This window comes from Lynx rufus, unplaced genomic scaffold (genome assembly GCF_022079265.1).
Source record: "Lynx rufus isolate CCGP_SWC_20201006 ecotype Redwood Valley unplaced genomic scaffold, mLynRuf1.p SCAF_3, whole genome shotgun sequence".
Lineage (NCBI taxonomy): Eukaryota > Metazoa > Chordata > Mammalia > Carnivora > Felidae > Lynx > Lynx rufus.
In genome coordinates this window covers 10464569-10483893 of record NW_025814845.1, presented here as the reverse complement: position 1 = coordinate 10483893, position 19325 = coordinate 10464569, and the positions used below count along the sequence as shown (strand labels likewise).

Genomic DNA, 19325 nt, shown 5'->3' with positions numbered 1-19325 from the left:
AAAAGACAACACATTTATCATTGGGCCATTCAGACCAAAATAGACCAGCCAGGTGGAGGCAGCATGGTCGGGCGAGGCCTCAGGACTTGATTCTTCTCTGTCAGAATCTGTTTCTCCCTCCAGGGCTTTTGTCTCAGGCCCAGACCCTTGTGGATTAATTGATGCTGAACAGTTCAATGGTATATCCCAACCTTAAAATAAAAGAAAAACAACTAGATTTTTTTTTCTGATATAACTGAAGTACACACTCATTATAGAAAAAAATGGAGAATGCACAAAAACAAACAAAAAACAAAAAAGGAGAAAAATTGATCACCCTTCATTTTGTACCATCCAGAGATCACCCTAGTCATATTCTGGTATATTCTTGACCCTTTTCTTTGTTGATGTGTGTGTGTGATTTTAAAACACCATCTTGCCTCTTCAATTTTATATCTTTAATTTTAACTGAATCTACTCTAACTTTTTGAGGCCCCTGCTGTGGCCGGCTTCTGTGGACTCTGTTTTCTCACAGATGCTCCTGATAGGACAAGCCAGAGACAAAAGATGGTCTGGTCTGTGAGCTTGCCCCAGTGTGGCTCTTCCATTTCTTGTGTGAAGGTTAAGTGAGCCATGTCTACCCGTCACCCATAAACTGAGAATCGAACAGAGCATCTAGCAGAACTCCCTGCTTGAGGGGGCACCTGGGTGTCTCAGTAGGTTAAGCTACCTACTCTTGATTTTGGCTCAGGTCATGATTTCATGGTTCATGACTTTGAGCCCCACGTCAGGCTCTGTGCTGACAGCATGAAGCCTGCTTGGGAGTCTTTCTTTTCTCTCTCTTTGCCCCTTCCCTGCTCGTGCATGCTTTTTCTCTCTCTCAAAATAAATAAACAAACATTAACAAGATAAAATGTAAAAGAATTCCCTGCTGTAGTACTCAAGGCCACCCATGGTCACAGCATAGAAACTCAGCTATGGCTGGGAAGACAATTTGCAAAGGAGACCCGAGTATTGTAAATGGGTCTTTGGGTTTTAAGGTGTTATTTGGACAAGAATATTTAGCTTGAAACATACCATTTACTGAACATTATGCAGAAGGTACAATAAATGGATTGGAAAATTCTTAAGGAGATTTTTTCCCCCAGAGAAGAGTGAAGAAAATAAAAATTCATTTAGAATGAGCATTCAATATATTTATCTTTCATGCTGTGGGGTTTACCTTTAAAGTTGCTTTGTGAACTGTAAAGTGCTATGTAAAAATAACATTAGCACTCATTGTTACACCATTTGTATGGAGCAAATGGATATGCATGTCTGTATAGATACACACACAACCTGCTTTCAGAATTTAACTTTATAAAATCGTAATTTAAACAGGTGAACTTGAAGAGCTGCTGTTTCTGCTTTTGAGTTCACACAATTTCATTTGTGTGCGCTGTTATAGATTTTGATGCCCCAGTTTGGATTACTTGTCTGTTACAATATTCCCTGTGAGCAGTGTTAAGATTTCTTTGGATTGGCTTTATCCACAAAGGAAGTATGACTAACATACTCGTATCCATTGACCAGGTTAGCTAACCAAGGGAACTATCCCTAGTCTTCCCTTTCCAAAAAGCTGTAAACAAATAATTCCATGTTTACAAGACAAGATGGCCACTTTCCAGGTCCCACATCTGCTTTAGTGCAGCTGACTAGAAGGCAGGAAGGCCCATGTCTGTGTGAGAGCAGGCCTGGACCAGGAAAAGAAGGTGCTCTAATTGAGAACCTTTGGAGAGGGGCGCCTGGGTTGCTCAGTTGGTTAAGCGTTGGACTTTGGCTCAGATCATGACCCCCGAGTTTGTGGGTTTGAGCCTCGCATCAGGCTTGTGCTAACAGCTCAGAATCTGGAGCCTGCTTTGGACTCTGTCTCCCTCTCTCTCTGACCCTCCCCTGCTCATGCTCTGTTGCATTCTTTCTCTCAAAAATAAATAAACATTAAAAAAAAAAGATCCTTTGGAGAAACTGCACTCACCTTTTAGCTAAGTCTCAGTCTAAACTGGTTTGAGAGACAGTGGGCATCAGTTACTCAGAAGCCTAAGCCTCCCAGCACAGCCATGTGCAGCTAGGTACCTAGCAATGGCTCTCTGATGGGTTATGGGGAGATTTTTTTTTTCAACGTTTATTTTTGAGAGAGAGGGAAACACAGAATCCAAAGCAGGTTCCAGACTCTGAGCTGTCAGCACAGAGCCTGACACAGGACTGGAACTCATGAGCCATGAGATCATGACCTGAGCCAAAGTCAGACGCTTAACCAACTGAGCCACCCAGGCGCCCCAAGGTAATGGTGAGATTTTAATTAGCATCAAGGACTCCATCTAGGAATCCGTCCCAAGCCCTTTTTCCTGCAGGAGCCCAGTCTTACTTGGAACCTGTTCTATCCCATTTCCACAAAGGAAGGGGTAGCAACCTCATGACCTCTGCTCTTTCTGGGCATTTTGGCACTCAAATTCAGGTCTTCCTTCTTAAGAGCTAGCTAGTCCTCTATTCTGACTTGGTGCCAGGAAGTTGGGGCTCCACCATGTGTGCAGACATTTGAGTCAAGAGCAAGGACCACAGCCTTTCCATGTTCTGGCATCCCAGGATGCTATGTTTCTGAGGTGGGGTGGAATGGACACCCCCTCAGTCGTGCAAGCAGGGGAATCCTCTGGACTCTTTTCCCTCTTCCCCACCCCACATACAGAGCATCTCTAGGTCTGCCATCCTTCCTGGTACTTCTTCCCCTCTCTGGCTCTAATTCCAACTTTTGCCACCCCCAGCTTGTTCTTGGGCATCCTGCAGTCCTCTTCCTGACCCCATCATATCGGGACTCCACTCTGCAGCCAGGGCGGTGGTCCCAAACTTATGAACTGGAGAGTGTATTAGGTTCTCCACAGAAACAGAATACACACACACAAACACACACACACACACACACACACACACACACACACACACACACATGTGCGCACGTGAATGATTTCTTTTTTTTTTTAAATGTATAGCACCTAGAATAGTCGATGGAATTTTTTTCTTTTGTTTTTGTTTTTGTTTTTGTTTTTGTTTTTGTTTTGTGAATGATTTCTTATAAGGAATTGGCTCACCAGGTTATGAAAGCGGAGAGGCCGCCTGATGTCTGGTCTGGCAAGCTGGAGACCCATGAGCACTGGCCGTGTAAATTTCAGCCCCGAGTCCGCAGGCCTGAGGAGAACCAATGATGGTGCTCTGTCCAAGGGCAGAAGACTGATTCCACATGCAGCAGTCGGAGTGAATTCTCCCTCACCACGGCCTTTCCTTCTATTCAGTCCTCCATTGGAGCTGCGGAGGCCCACCCACACTGGGGAGGGCAGTCTGCTTCACTCTGCCTACTGATTCAAATGTTAATCTCATTCAGAAACACTCACAGACACACCCAGAATCCTGTTTAACCAAATAGCTGGCATCCCATGGCCTAATCAAGCTGACACATCAAATTAACCATTACGGAGTGTGTTATTCACATTACAGACAGGCAGAATCTTATGAGAAAAGCTTCCTGTAAGACATGTAAACATAGCTCCCCAATGTATGCACACATCATTTTTCAGGGTATGAGGACTCTGCAGATGAATGTGAAAAATGCAGATCCCTGCCCCACCACCACCTCGACCCCACGGCCTACCACACCAGGCTTCCTGGGGGGCAAGGTCCCATGGGAATCTACGCGATCACTACGTGCTAGGCACACAGGATAAACCCCTTAGCAAGGATGCTGCAGCCTTGAGGGTCCAAGCCCTGCCTGCCTGTCCAGCATTGTGTCACACTGTCCTCCCCTTTCTGCTAATGTTCCTCCCCAGGAGGGCTCCCCTTGTGTGTCCCTTCCCAGCCCATTCTGTGTCATGCTTTTGTGCTACCTGCTGTTTCTGAGACTCCCTCTACCTGTATTCTCCTCCTCTCCCTGCCCACCTAGCTGACAACTGCTCATCTTTTTAAACCCAACTCATTCTGACGCCTTTCTGCTAGGATAAAGAGAAACTTCATTGTTCGACAAATATTGACAGGGTCCTTTGCACATGTCAGGCACTGTTCTGGGATCTAGTAGTGGACTTGACAGACGAAAGTCTCTGCATACAACTCATTTTCTGGAGAGGGAGGCAAATAAGTAAATTTTTAAAAATATGTTAGATATATAATATGTCAGATGAAGGTGACATGGAGAAAAATCAAGGGGGAAAGATGCGGGGAGAGCAAGGCTTTGGGGTAATCAGGGCAGGTACCACCGATAGGGTGGCATATGAGCAGAAACCCAAAGCCACATGTAGATGTCAGATGGAAGGATGGCAATCCCCAAAAGGCAACAATATATGCACAGGTACAGAGAGAGGGCCATGGCATGACTGAGGCGTAGCAAGGATGTCAGTGCAGTGGAAGGTGGGCGGATTGAGAAAGAGCATGAGGTGAGCTCAGAAAGGTCATGGGGAGCCAGGTCAAGTAACCCCCTTTTGGCCATTTTAAGGCCCTGACTTTTCCTGAGTGCACTGGAAACAAGGGGAAGATTTTGGGCAGTGGAGGGACATGATTTGGCTGACTTTTAGCAGACTGTATGGGGAAGGCAGAAGCAAGAGTTGGGAGGTCATTGCAGTGGTCCAGGTGGGAGGTGCTCATGACTCAGTTTAAGGGGAGGATGGGAAGGTGAGAAGTGGTCACATTCAGGGAGTGGATGTGGGATGTGAGAGACATATTTGAGCCAGGAAATTTTAAACATGTTTTTATTCTGACGAAATATAAATAACATAAAATTTATCATTTTAAGATGTATAGTTCAGTGGCATTTAAGTACATTCACATCGTGCAACCATTATCACCAGCTAGCTCTAGAACTTTTTCATCTTCCTAAACTGAAACTCTATACCTTGTCAACAATAACTCCACATTCCCATACCTTCCTCCAGCCCCTGCAACCACCATTCTACTTTTTGTCTCTGTGAATTTGACTACTCTAGGATCCTCATATAAACAATCACACAATATTTGTCATTCGTGACTGGCTTATGTCACTTAGCATAATGTCTTCAAAGTTCATCCAAGTTCTGGCATATGTCAGAACTTCTTTTTTTTTTTTTTAATTTTTTTTTCAACGTTTATTTATTATTTTTGGGACAGAGAGAGACAGAGCATGAACGGGGGAGGGGCAGAGAGAGAGGGAGACACAGAATCGGAAACAGGCTCCAGGCTCTGAGCCATCAGCCCAGAGCCTGACGCGGGGCTCGAACTCCCGGACCGCGAGATCGTGACCTGGCTGAAGTCGGACGCTTAACCGACTGCACCACCCAGGCGCCCCAGAACTTCTTTTTTTTTTTTAAGTTTATTTATTTATTTTGAGAGAAAGTGTGTGTGTGAGCAGAGGAGGGGCGTAGAGAAAAGGAGAGAGAGAGAGAGAGAGAGAGAGAGAGAGAATCCCAAGCAGACTCTGCACCATCAGTGCAGAGCTTGACATGGGGCTTGAACTCATGAACAGCGAGATCATGACCTGGGGTGAAACCAAGAGTCGGACACTCCACTGACTGAGCCACCCAGGTGCCCCAGAATTTCTTTCTTTTTAAGTGTGAATAACATTGTATGTATATACTACATTTTGTTTATCCATCCATCCACTGATGGATGCTTGGGTTGTTTCTGTCTTTTGACTATTGTGAATAATGCTGTGAACATGGCTGTACACATACCTGTTCAAGTCCGTGCTTTCAATTCTCTTGGAATTGAAACTCTAGAAGTATAATTACTGTATCAACTGGCAATTCTACGTTTAATTATTTGAGGAACTCTCCTACCATTTTCCAAGTGGCTACACCACTTTACATTCCTGCCAGCCATGCACAAAGGTTCCAATTCATCCACATCTCATCAACACCTGTCTTCTGTTTTTTTTAAAAATAACCATCCTAGGGCACCTGGGTGGCTTAGTCAATTAAGTGACTTTGGCTCAGGTCATGAACTCATGGTGTGTGAGTTCAAGCCCTGAATTAGGCAATTAGGCTCTGCAGTGACAGTGCAGAGCCTGCTTGGGATTCTCTCTCTCCTTCTCTCTGCCCCTCATCCATTTGCCCTCACTCTCTCAAAACAAACAAACAAACAAACAAAAAACATCCTGATAGTTGTGAAGTGCTATCTTATTGTAGTATTGATTTGCATTTCCCTAACGATGAGTGACATTGTGTTGAACATCTTTTCATGAACTTGTTGGTCAACTCCAAAATTTGACCTAAGCAACTAGACGGAGGGAGTTGGAGAATATTGCATGAGGTGAGATGGAGAACATTGTGGGAGGAGCAGGTTTTGAAGGAAAAATCCAGAATTAAATGTGAGATGTATATTAGCTATCCGAGTGAAGATATTGGTAAGCAAGAGGATACATGAGTTGGACGTTCAGCTGATGGGTCCAACCTGGCCATTTAATTTGGGAGTCATTAGCAAATAAGCATGCATGAAATCATGAGCTTGGATAAGATCCCAAAGGAATGTTTGTAGAGAAGAGTAGCAATCTGAGGCCTAAGCTTTGGGGAACCCCTATTTGAAGGGTGAGAGATAACGAGAAACTAGCCAGATGAGGAGTGGCCAGTGGTCAGTAGGTGGATGATGTATTATGGGAGCCAAGTGAAGACTGTTTTGGGGAGGAGGAAGTGATTTCTAATGTCAAAAAGCTGCCAAAAAGTTGAACAGTTGGAGACTCAGAATTGGCTACTGTTTTAGCAATGTAGAGATCATTAGTGAAAGAGTGAGGAGTTGGCTTGGTGGATTGGTCAGCTTGAAAGCCTGTTTGGAGAGGGTTCAAGAGAGAAGAGGGTGGAAGGAATTAGTGACAATAGGTACAAACAAAGTATTTGAGAAGTCTTTATAAAGGGGTGCAGAAAAATGGGGGACTGGGATTAAGAAGGATTTTTGTCAATGAAAAAAATTACAGCACATTTATATGTTGGTGGGAGTGATCCATTAATGATGATGCAGGATGGAAGGTGGGGGAGGATTACTGGGCAGTGTGATCCTTGCTTTCCTGTGCCTTTCCCTGTGCCCCTGAAGACTGGTAGCAAAGTACATCAGATACTGTTAAATATACTAGTTGTCTTTACATTTATTTATCTATCTATCTATCTATCTATTTTTGAGAGACATAGAGAGGCAGAGCACAAGTTGGGGAGGGGCAGAAAGAGAAGGAGACACAGAATCCAAAGCAGGCTCCAGGCTCTCAGCTGTCAGCACAGACCCCGACATGGGGCTGGAACCCACAAACTGTGAGATCATGACCTGAGCCGAAGTCAGATGCTTAACCGACTGAGCCACCCAGGTGCCCCAATATACTAGTTGTCTTACTTGTTTCTTTCTCTCTCTCTTTGTGTTTTCCCGGCAATAACGCTGTGTTATAAACAACCCTAAAATCTCAGTGGCCTCCAACAACAGTGGTTTGTTTCATGCTCAGCCTGGCTGCTGCTCAGCGGCTGTCTGCTGAGCTTGGCTGAACCAGGATAGCTCCAGGCTTTGAGTTGAGGTCTGGAAGGTTCCACTTGTCTCTCATTCTGGGAACTGTGGCTACCCTGCGTGTACTCTTCCAGTGGCAAAAGGTAGAAGCACAAGAGGGCAAGCCAAAACACGAACACATTTAAAGCCTCTGTTTGCAACAAGTACTCTCAAATTCCATTTGCCAAAGCAAGTGATAAATAAAGCCCAACAGGGATTCAAGTAAATGAGGTCCATAGACTGGGAGGGCCATGGCCAGGAAGGGGAGGGAAAGGGAAAAAAATGGACAAATAATACATCTACCATATCTCATACAAGTTCCTAAATAGAATGATTTTTAGTCTTCTCTGTTTTTCCGGGGCTGAGCACCATGACTGCTAAATTCTGCAAATGTGGTAAATGCTACAAAAAATCTTGTAGGGAAGAATATTACCAGCTCTTTTCTAACCACAGTTATGCTTCTGTTTCTTTTAATTTTGGATCCAGAAGGGTTTGGGGTTGAATTCCAGCACCCTTACTTTTTAGCTCAATGACTTTTGGCAATAATATCAATAATAGTAAAAATAATAACAGCATTTCTTGAGTGTTTACTGTGTGCTAGAAACACTGCTATAGGGTTTTAGGTTCACTATGTCATTTTAATCTCTAAGCAAATCTACGAGGTAGGCATTGCATTTTCCATGCCTTAGATGAGGTTACTGAGAATCAGAGAGGTTCAATCACATACTCGAAGTCACAGAGCTGGAAAGTGGTGGAGCTGTCCAGTAGTCTGTAAAGGCTCCTAGTGAGCACCATGCCGTAGGACCCTTGCACGTTAAGTTAGGCCACCCAATGTCAGTTTCCTCAAAATTGTCAGTTTCCTTCCTGTAAAATAGGGACAATCATGAGAATGGTCACTTTCTAGAATCATTAGAAGATTATTTGAAGGGGTGCCTGGGGGCTCAGTTGGTTAAGTGTCCAACTTTGGCTCAAGTCATGATCTCATGGTTCATGAGTCCGAGCCCCACATTGGACTCTGTACTGACAGTGCAGAACCTGCTTGGGATTCTCTCTCTCTTTCTCTCTACCCCTCTCTCACTTGCATTCTCTCTCTCAAAATAAATAAATAAACTTAAAAAATAATAAAAAAAGATTAATTGAAAAATCCTATGTCAGTTACCTGGCCCAGTGAAGCTTATATGCTGGGCACTCAATAAATATTATTTCCTTCCTTCCTTTTTAATTTCACTTCTGACTCCTGCTTCCAGACTTGATGGAAAACTTCCTCAGGATCTCATGCACATAATACATAAATTATGACTTTGTTAAACCTACAATACTCAACCTCTAAGACCCTCACAGGCCCTCTGCTGAAATTTTCTCCGGAATCAAACCATTAGCAGTGGATTTCTAAAACCCTTGGGAAGACTGTGACTGGCTCAGTATTTCTCTTGGCTGCTAAATTATTCATGTCCCTTGATGGATTCTGAAGTCGGCCTCCTACTGAGGAGGTGGATTTATAAATGAGGTTCGGGCAGTTCCTTTGATGTTTCAGTTGGCTAGGTGGTGAGCGAAAGAAAGCATGGCACCAAGCCCAGAGAAAGGGTGGGTCTGCTCCAATTCTGCTCAACAATTGCAGACGTAGAGGGCGGCGGGAGGAGCAGATTGAGTCTCCAAAAAAGGGGGACGTTTCTTTTTGAGAGCAGAACATGAGAAGAGAGGAGGAAGAAACATTTAATGAGTACCTACTATGTGCCAGAACCTCAGAGATGTAATCCTATCGTATCCTTAAAAAACAGGTCTATTTTATAGGCAAGAAACAGTTTCCAAGAAGTTAAATAACTTGAACAGTTTTTTAAAAAGATAAGAGTCAGAAAGTATATATATCAACTGAATTAGGTTTTCTGAGAGTGACAGAAAACCCAAATGCAATCCAGTTGAAATCAGTCCAGGGCTGGCATGGCCTTCCATGGCAGCAAAGGCCCTGGCTCCTCTTATCTCATTGTTCTGCCAATCTTAGTCCATGGTGTTCATAACATGGTCCAAGAAGACCACTCAGAAATAGAGGACCCATCCTGGAAGAAAGGAATGACATGTCTGCTTATATCCAGCTGGGCAGAACTTGATCACGTGGCTGTTCAGAGCTGGAAGGGAAGCTGAGAATTGTGGCAAACTTCCCATGGAAAGGTTAGGGCTTCTATTTTTTTCTTAAGTTTATTTTGGGAGAGATAGAGATAACACGAGTGGAGGAGGGGCAGAAAGAGAGGGAGAGAGAGAATCCCAAGCAGTCTCCACACTGCTAGCACAGAGCCTGATGCAGGGCTCGAACTCACCAACTGTGAGATCATGACCTGAGCCGAAACCAAGAGTCGGACGCTTAACCTACTGAGCCACCAGGTGCCCCTAAACCTTCTATTTTTAAGGATGTAGGAGAGAAACAGATACTGGGCACACCAGCAATCTCTGCTACCAGGAAGGTAAACCTACGCCCATCTCATTCCAGAGGATCCTGGCCAGCTCCATTGTTCCTACCATATTGCCTTCCTTAGAAGAAATGCCACTGCTGCAGGGACCTCTGTCAGGATTCAAGAGCCCTACAGGAAACCATAATAGTAACAGCGGAGTTTCATCAGATGCTTAATGTGAGCCCGGCACCATGCAACATGCCTTAGAGCAGTATCTCATTTAATTCTTCAATAACTCAATAAAGCTCCCCCTTATTCTCCCCCTTATACAAATGAGGAAACTGAGACTCAGCGAGATGATATAGCACGTGCAAGGTCACACAGATAGCAAATAGCATCTGGGTCCATACATCGAATGACAAACAGGATCTGAACTCAGGCAGGAGAGATTCCAAGCCTAGTATTTTCATTGTTATCTTTGTTTCCTGTATGTTGCCTCTTGAGGGCCTCTGCTCCTGCAGGTCTCCCTTCTCGAATCCTATTCTTTTAGTCTTTCACCACCCCTTTACAAAGTCCTCCTTCTGTTTAACAGTAAACACTCTGAGAACCTGAATCAGGCCGGACATTGACTATACTAGGTGCCTGGGAACTATGTAATATAGAAAGGTCCTGTTGAGGGTCCCTGAGGTCCCTACTCTGATGAAGCTCACATTTTACTTCAACATCTAGCACCCAAGTGTCCATCTTGTGACATGAAAGGACCATAACAACCAAGTGCTGCAAAGTGCACTGGAAGAAAGATGAATGGAGTAAGTTTCTATTGTTTGTAGGGGACTAAAGGACACTTTATATAGGAAGTGAAATGTCTTATACTTTTTTCCAATGGTTCCAAATAAAACTTAGTTATATTGTATCTTTCCCGTTCTTCTAAATTCTTCTCATCTGCCTTTCTCTAGTGCCTCCCACTTGCTTTGATCCTGTTTGTCTATCTGCTCTGTTCCCCTTCCCTTCACCAGTGTCTTTGGGGAATAGTAGGCACCCATCAGTCACCTCCCTTTCCCTGCCCTCCATTCTGTCCTTAACTGTACCAGTCTGCTTCTGCCCAACACTGCACTAAATACTTTTTCCCAGTTTATGGTTAAGAATTCAAGTCTTTTTTTCTCTGGATCTCAGGTACATTAATTATGCAGTTATTCGATATCTAGTGTTTCGGTGCATTCTCTCATGTAGTTCTCAATATAGCCCTAAGAGATTGATGCTGTTGTTAATGTCATTTTTTAAAATGTTTATTTATTTATTTTTGAGAGAGAGAGAGAGAGAGAGAGAGAGAGAGCAGGGGAGGGGCAGAGAGAGAAGGAGAGAGAGAATCCCAAGCATGGGGCTCAGTCCCACAACTGTGAGATCATGACCTGAGCTGAAATCAAGTCAGATGCTTAACTGACTGAGCCACCCAGGTTCCCTTTGTTAACACCATTTTGCTGTTAAAGGAACTGAGCTCTAGAGAGGTTGAATTATCTTCCCAAGTCACCAGGTAGGAAACAGTGAGGCTGGAACTCCAACCTAGGTTGGCTAGCCCTGGAGCTCAAGCTCTTAATGACTGCTCCTCCAAAAAGCAAGAGATAACACTGTATGGTAGAATAGGAATGGGCCAAGAATTGGGGATGTGGCCTATGAAACGTGGTAGAGAATTAAACTAGCCCTTACAGGGGAAAGGAATAAGGAATGACTTCCAGACATATTGATTAAAGGTATCAGCATGGAGACCACAGGTGAAGTCAGGCATATTTTTTTTTTCAATCTAACAAGGTCTTATTTAATGTTCCAGACTGCCTCAAATCCATACTTGTCAAGTTTCTTTTTTTTTTTATTTAACATTTTTATTTTAATTCTAGTTAGTTAACATACAGTGTTACATTAGTTTCAGATGTGCAATATAGTGATTCAGAGGTTGGGAATCGTACGGACCAGTTAGGAGTATTTGACAAGAGTTGAGGTGGTTGGGTTGATCTGCTGTTTTGAATACCAAGGATGTGAGGCTAAAGATGAGATGGGCAGAAGGTTTGAGGATGTCAATAAGAAGGTAGTTGAAATGATTGGCCATGGAGTTCAGGTTAAAAATTGGCAGTGGTGGTGGGGGGCAGTTAAGATGAAAACAGACTATTGCACCAGGTAAAGAAAGAGAGGTTAAACTCAGAGAGCAAACTTACAAGAGTGAGGAAGTGGAGAAGATAGAAAAAGAAGAAGATGTCTGGATAGTAGGCAGGATATCCCAGTGGAGCCCCCCAGGAATGCCCTTGCCATGGTCATAGTCATGAACATTCACACATATCTCCATGTTGCACAGGAAGACAAATTTGACACATTTGAACGTTCTCAAAATTTTTTGAGTTAGGTTTATGACACAAAATGGCGTCCCTTTCTCCTGCAAGGAGAGGGGACTCTTCCTCCGTCTCTTCACTAGGCTTCATACTGTATTAATTATGAAGATGTGGGTTGTTGTTGTTGTTTTTAAACGCCAAGCTCTAGAATTTCGCTCATAAGCAGGGGCGCCTGGGTGGCTCAGTCGGTTAAGCATCCGACTTCGGCTCAGGTCATGATCTCACAGTTCGTGAGTTCGAGCCCTGCATCAGGTTCTGTGCTGACAGCTCAGAGCCTGGAGCCTGCTTCGGATTCTGTGTCTCCCTTTCTCTCTGCCCCTCCCCTGCTCATGCTCTGTCTCTCTCTCTCCTTCAAAAATAAATAAAAACATTAGAATTTCATATGCAAAAAGCAGACCTCAAGTTTACTAGCAGGAATGGAAAAGGAAAAAAAGTTTGTTTCTTAACAGTGAAATGAGAAACATATCAATAATCTTCCATGGAGAAACACCTCAATGTCTATCAGAAAGCAGCAGAAAAATAAATTATAGCACATCCATACAATGGCATATGAAGCAGCCAAAAATAAAAATAAGGAATTGCTTTATGTACAGAATTACATAACCTCCAAGATCTATTGCAGGGTAAAAAAAAATCACGGTCTAGATTAATGCACATTTGTGTAAAAGAGGGTGAGAAATATATGAAATATAACATAACATAATATACTTTCTTATTTGTGCATACACTATCCTTGGAGTAACCTTCTGGGTGAGGGCATGAGGGGAAAGGGAGGAGGGCACTTCTGGACTCCAGGAGTTTTGTAACTGGATCTCAGGCAAACAGAACAATTGGAGCAGACCCTTGGTGGGGATTAGTTGGGGACTTTTCATTGGGAGCCACCATGAGTAAACGTGCATATGCGCAAGAGCCCTCAGACATCATGTGCCCACCCACAGTGTGATACCCTCTCTGCTACCTCTGATCTTGTGTTAATTCAAGGGTATGCACGTGGGGAGAGTTTTCACAGGACAGAGCAGACTCACATGAGCAAATGCTGGAAACACTTATAGTCCTCAAAACCCAGAGGACAGTGGTTTCTACGCAAACGGGTGGAGTTCTTTCTTCTTTGAGTTCTTTGGGTTCTTTTTTCATTGAGTGCTTTTGTGGCATCAGGATATGCAGAATCTTCAACTAAGTTTTCTGTTCTACAGCTGTAGATGAATGTAGGAATTCCATTCTCCATGATCACCACCTACACCAGTTGATTTTATCCTTCATGGAATCACCTATGCCAAATTTCATGGAATAACCTTTTCAAGGATGTTTTGCTCTTCACCATGAGAAAGCCTTATTTATGTTCAGATTTACTCATGGCACAAGCCTGACTCTACTGAAGAGAATCTTTATTAGTTGGGTATTAGGCACGCAGAAAGAGTTAACTTAGATGGCCCAAGATGGCTTATGCTTAGATTGGCTGTCTTGCAAAGTGGCCCTCACTTGGCATCTGGGAACTTAGCTCTCCAGAGGGTTCCCACCACCCAGACTGTTAAGAGTGACTCACTATGCCTAAACTGTTTATGCAAATGGTGTGATTTATACTGAGCACTTGCTTTCCTCCTGGGAATCTGGTATTTTTGTACTGCCAGTAGAAGTTGCCTACCTGGCTAGCCCCCAGTAAAAACTGTACTCAGTCTTTAATGAGCTCCTTTGGTAAACAGTATTTCACAGTTGTTGTTACAATGCTTTGATAAAGAAATTAAGCAAGTCCTGTGGGATTGTGCTGGAAGAGGACTCCACTGGGGGAGGACTTTTGGAAGCTTGAGCCTAGTTTCCTCCAGACATCTCCCCATTCATCTTTTCCCTTTGTTGAGTTTACTTTGTAGACTTTCACTGTAATCATAGGATTCTGACTGTATGCTGAGTCCTGTGAGGTTTCCTAGGGTAACAGTAGCTGTTGGAACAAATAAATGCCAAGACTTCAGAGGTCCAATACTATAGGTTATTTCTTGTTTATATAAAGATCAGTGCCAGTGCTCCTGGTGAGTAGATGGTCTTCCATCAATCATCAAGGACCTAAGTGCCTTCCATCTTGTATTCCACCTTCTTCTAAAGCCCCTGAGTCCTGTTCATTAAGTTTGTAGATGGAAAAAAGAGACTATGGAAAGTATATACCCCCTTCTTAACCCTCTTCTTCACCTTAACTCCACTGTTGGCCTGAAGATGACACCACTACATCTGGCTACATTCCATTGGCAATTATGGTCCCATGTAGATACAAGGGGGCTACGAAATGTGGTCTCTGCTTGGTGGCTGTTCCCCTGCAGCAACTCTGTGGAAATAAAGCATAAATCCTTGACGGCCTGCAACAGGATCATAATAGATCTATTTATTATGAAACTGTGGCACCCTCAACTTCCTCCCAAGTGCTAGGAGACAATACACAGAAGCCATACTGTTCTTGCCTATATGCAGGTTGACATGTAAAAGGAAATAGGTCATCCCAAATTGAGTAGGCAAGGCTAACTTTTCCCGGGAAGTCTTCTTTCCAAATAGACCCCTTCTTCTGTGTTTCCATAGTAATTGGTGCTGATCCTTCTCATAGCACTTATCACAAGGTATTGAAACTTCACCGATTTCTTGTCTGACTTTCCCATTGAATCATAATATTTTTGAGGCTACAACTTTAGTTGTCTTATCGACCATATGTTCTGTGCCCAGAACAGAATCTGGTCCATCTGGGATGTGCATTAAATGCATAAAGGAATAAGTGGTTGAATGGGACAGGGAGATGCAGTGTAGTAGCAGGCTGTGAGCATGTGCTTCAGAGTTAGTGAAAATTTCTTATCTTCTGTGACCTTGCAAAAGTTACTAAACTTCTCTGAACCTCAAATTTTCATTCTTAGAATGGGGATAAAAATACTAACTTTGCAACATTACTATGAGGATTTTCTGAGATTATGAATGTGTATACCGCACCTAACCTTGTTCTAGGGATATTAGTAAACTCTGTAAAAATGGTATTTATTATTGACACAAATGACAGCCAGTGGCATTACCAGTTTCAACATTCAGTTACTCCAGATACACTCTTAGATGCAAACTATTAGAAGCCGTAGAAACCAAAGGTGGCCAAATTGTGTGCAAGGGTGATGAGAGGAACGAGTTGTAGAGATAGCAGCTTCATTTCATTGGCGAGTCTTCCTGGGAGGACAAAAGGGCTTCCTTCCCTTGACCTTGACATCAAAGAGTATTAGATTCACATTCTCGAAACAGTGCTTATTCTCCCAAGACTTCACAAGATGTCAAGCTCATCTCACACCTTTAGAACAACATGGTTCAAGATAGAGCTCTGATTCCTTCTTCATTCACTCATCCACTTAAGAAATATTTTTAGAGTGTTCACCTTGAGTCAGGCACTAGGGATCATTAGTAGTGAACAAAGAAGACCAGTCTCCTCTGTCACAGAGCCTACATTTTAGGAAGGGAGACAGACAGCCAACCAATAGGTATGTCACATGTAGACGGTGAAAAAGAAGATTTTAGGAGTGCCTGGGTGGCTCAGTCGATAAAGTGTCTGTTGATTTCGGCTCAAATTTGTGATCTCACGTTTCATGAGTTTGAGCCCCATGTCAGTCTCTGTGCTGACAGTTCAGAGCTTGCTTGGGATTCTTTCTCTCTCTCCTTTTCTCTCTGTGCCTCCCCTATTTGTGTTCTTTCTGTCTATTTCAAAATAAATAAATAAACTTAAAAAAATTGAGATTTTAGGCAGCATCCTGGATATGTGGTTTCTTTTTTTAAAAAATTAATTAATTTATTTATTTTTGAGAGAGAGAGAGAGACAGATAGATAGAACATGAGCAGGGGAGAGGCAGAGAGAGAGTGAGACACAGAATCTGAAGCAGACTCCAGGCTCTGAGCTGTCAGCACAGAGCCCAACATGGGGCTTGAACTCAGGAACTGCGAGATTGTGACCTGATCTGAAGTCAGAAGCTTAACTGATTGAACCACCCAGGCACCCCTTAAGTTCTGCAGTCTTAAGGTAAACTGTTATTAAACGTATCACAGGTGTCAGCTCTAGTGGTGCCATTTGGCCTTCTTCAATAACTATTTCATAATTACATATACATACATACACACACAATTACCCCAAACTTTCTCTCATATCATGTTTCTGATTGATTTATTCTCATAATCATCTAAGCCCCTGTGTTTTTTACTGTTTTAAAGCAATGGAAACCTTTTGGATTATTTATAAACTCCATGTCTGGTAACCCCCCAGTGTGAAAGCAGTTCTTCTCTGGTTCAGGAGGGTCTCCACCTGCTTTGCCTCCACCTTGATCCCTTCAACGGCCTTCAGTCTCACAGAGGAACTTGGGGATATAAGGAATAGGGTTTGAAAGCCATTAATGAAGTCTTAACTAAGTAGTGGGAAATTGATAATGAAATTCTAGTCCAATTCAATAGACAAGACTTATGAACAAGGGAAAAACAGCAACCTACAAAGGTCAAGGGTCTATAAGTGTGAAACTGTGTGACAAGGCTCCTGGGTGGCTCAGTTGGTCAAGCATCCAACTTCGGCTCAGGTCATGATCTCACGGTTCGTGAGTTCGAGCCCTGCGTCGGGCTCTGTGCTGACAGCTCGGAGCCTGGAGCCTGCTTCCCATTCTGTGTCTCCCTTTCTCTCTGCCCCATCCCCACTCATGCTCTGTCTCTCTCTGTCTTAAAAATAAATAAAACATTAAAATTTTTTTTTTAATTTGTTCAATACAGATTTCTTGATTTTCTTCCCCATGCCTGTCCTACCTGTAGCTTTTCCCTTTTAGTAAACATCTACCTGTTGCTCAGGCCAGTTCCTGGGCCCTACCATGCTCCCACCTTCCTTCCTTCTCTTCTCTGCAATAACAAAGTGCCCCTGTTTTGTTCCTGAAGTTATGGAGAAACACTCAGTGTTTCACCATGGATACGGCGCAAGCTGTTGCCTCTACCAGATTGAGGAGGCTCCCTTCTATTTCTAGGTTGTTGAGTGTTGTTGGTATTACGAAGGGGTGTTGTATTTTACCAAATGCTTGTCCTGTGTCTATTGAGACAATCATGTCCTTTTTGTCTTTTATTCTATTCATATGGTACATTCCATTAACTGATTTGTAGATGTTAAATCAACTTTGCATTCCTGGGATAAATCCCATTTGGTCATGGTGTGTAATCCTTTTTATATACTGCCGAATTCTATTTTCTGATGTTTTGGGTTTTTGGGGGGGGTTGTTTGTTTTTGTGCCCCAAAGTGTTTTCTGTTTTTAACAAATCTGAGCTTTAAAACTTTTGCTGGATTCCCATGGCACTCCAGAGCTCCCCTATGGATCTCTGCCACAGATATGTGGCCTTTATGCATTAATCACTCCCTCACTTCACTTTGCTTCCACCACTTTCCTGTGTCACCTCCCTGCTTCCTTACTAGTCTCTCCTGGGGACAATTTTTTTAAATCTCTTTTTTAAAGTTTATTTATTAAAAAGTTTTTTTTAATGTTTATTTATTTTTGAGAGGGAGAGATACAGAGGATGAGTAGGGGAGGGGCAGAGAGAGGGAGACACAGAATCCAAAGCAGGCTCCAGGCTCTGGGCTGCCAGCACAGAGCCTGATGCAGGGCTCAAACCCATGAACCGTGAAATCGTGACCTGAGCCAAAGTTGGACACTTAACCAACTGAGCCACCCAGGCGTCCCTAAAGTTTATTTTTTGAGAGAGAGAGAGAGAGAGAGAGAGAGCAGGGGAGGGGCACAGAGAGAGGGAAAGATAGTATCCCAAGTGGGGATCCCCAACAGGGGGCTCAAAGTCACCAACCGTGGACTGTGACCTGAGCCAAAACCAAGAGTCAGAGGCTCAACCAACTGAGCCGCCCAGGCACCCATCCCAGGAGGGGTTTCTACTAAATCGTTTCTACTAGTTTCTACTAAATCATTTCCACACAAATCCTCTTCTCAGGTGCTGCTGGTGGGGATCAGCTTAAGTCACTACCATGGGGGAGAAGCATCTCTGGCCACGTCGTCCCTCACATATCCACACTCCTCTCACTAACTGGGCTCTGTGGATTTTCCTGCAGGTGATTTACGCCCTCAACACCCGCCAGGATGAAGCGGAGGCCAGCGTGGAGGCTCTGCGGGAAGCCCACCGGGAGGAGCTCCAGAAGGCCGTGGCGGAGACCGAGGCCAGGCTCCTGCGGGAACAGGGCCACGCAGAGGAGGAGGCCCTGCTCCAGCGCATTCGGGCCCTGGAGAACGCCTTGGAGCTACAGAAGAGGCTGACCCAGGAGGCGCTGGCTCAGTCGGCCACGTGCAGGCTGGAGACCAAAGAGAGGGAGCTGAGGGTAGAGGCAGAGCACGCCGAGCGGGTCCTCACCCTCTCCAAGGAGATGCTGGAGCTCAAGGCCGACTATGAGAAGAGGCTCCGGCACCTGGCGAGCCACGAGACGCCCCAGTGGGGCCAGCTTTCCCAGGAGGGCCCGGAGCCCAAGGGAGAGCCAGGCCACTGCCACGAGATGCGGGACGTCCTCCTGGAGGTGGAGAGGCTGCGAGCCGAAAACCAGCAGCTGAGCAAGGACTACGCCAGGAAGGCTGAGGAGCTGCAGGCCACCTACGAGCGGGACACCGAGGCCATCCGGCAGGCCATGCAGCAGTCCGTGAGTGAGGCCCTGTGGCAGTGGCAGGAGAAGGAGACGGACCTCCGTAAGAACTTCCAGGTCCAGGAGTCGGCCCTGCAGGCTCAGGTCAGGAAGCTAGAAGGGGATCTGGAGCACAGGGGCCGCAAGATAAGTGACCTGAAGAAGTATGCCCAGAAGCTGAAGGAGAGGACTCAGGTAAAGCAGGATCTCGGATGGCTTGCAAATGAGATCATATTCGTGGTCCCTAATTTTAACACTTACTGTGTGTTAAAACTGTTTTTAACATCTACTGAGCTTTAAACTCTTTGTGCAAAGCCCTTGACTTCTACCAAAGTGACTCCTATTTCCCTTGAGTTCAAGTACATTCTGTCAGCAAATATTTACGGAATGCCTACTATGTGCCAGGCCCAGGGCTATGGCCAGGAGACACATGGTGAG

The 19325-nt window shown here is 44.2% G+C and overlaps 1 protein-coding gene across 1 annotated transcript in view; it reads left to right on the top strand.

The window, feature by feature from the left end:
- The window catches only part of FAM184B (family with sequence similarity 184 member B), a 155714-nt gene that overhangs the window by 57499 nt on the left and 78890 nt on the right, over positions 1–19325 (top strand). Inside the window, exon 2 of the mRNA XM_047090611.1 lies at positions 18330–19082. Within this exon, the coding sequence (XP_046946567.1) occupies positions 18330–19082 (753 nt within the window). The remainder of the gene's footprint in view (positions 1–18329; positions 19083–19325) is intronic.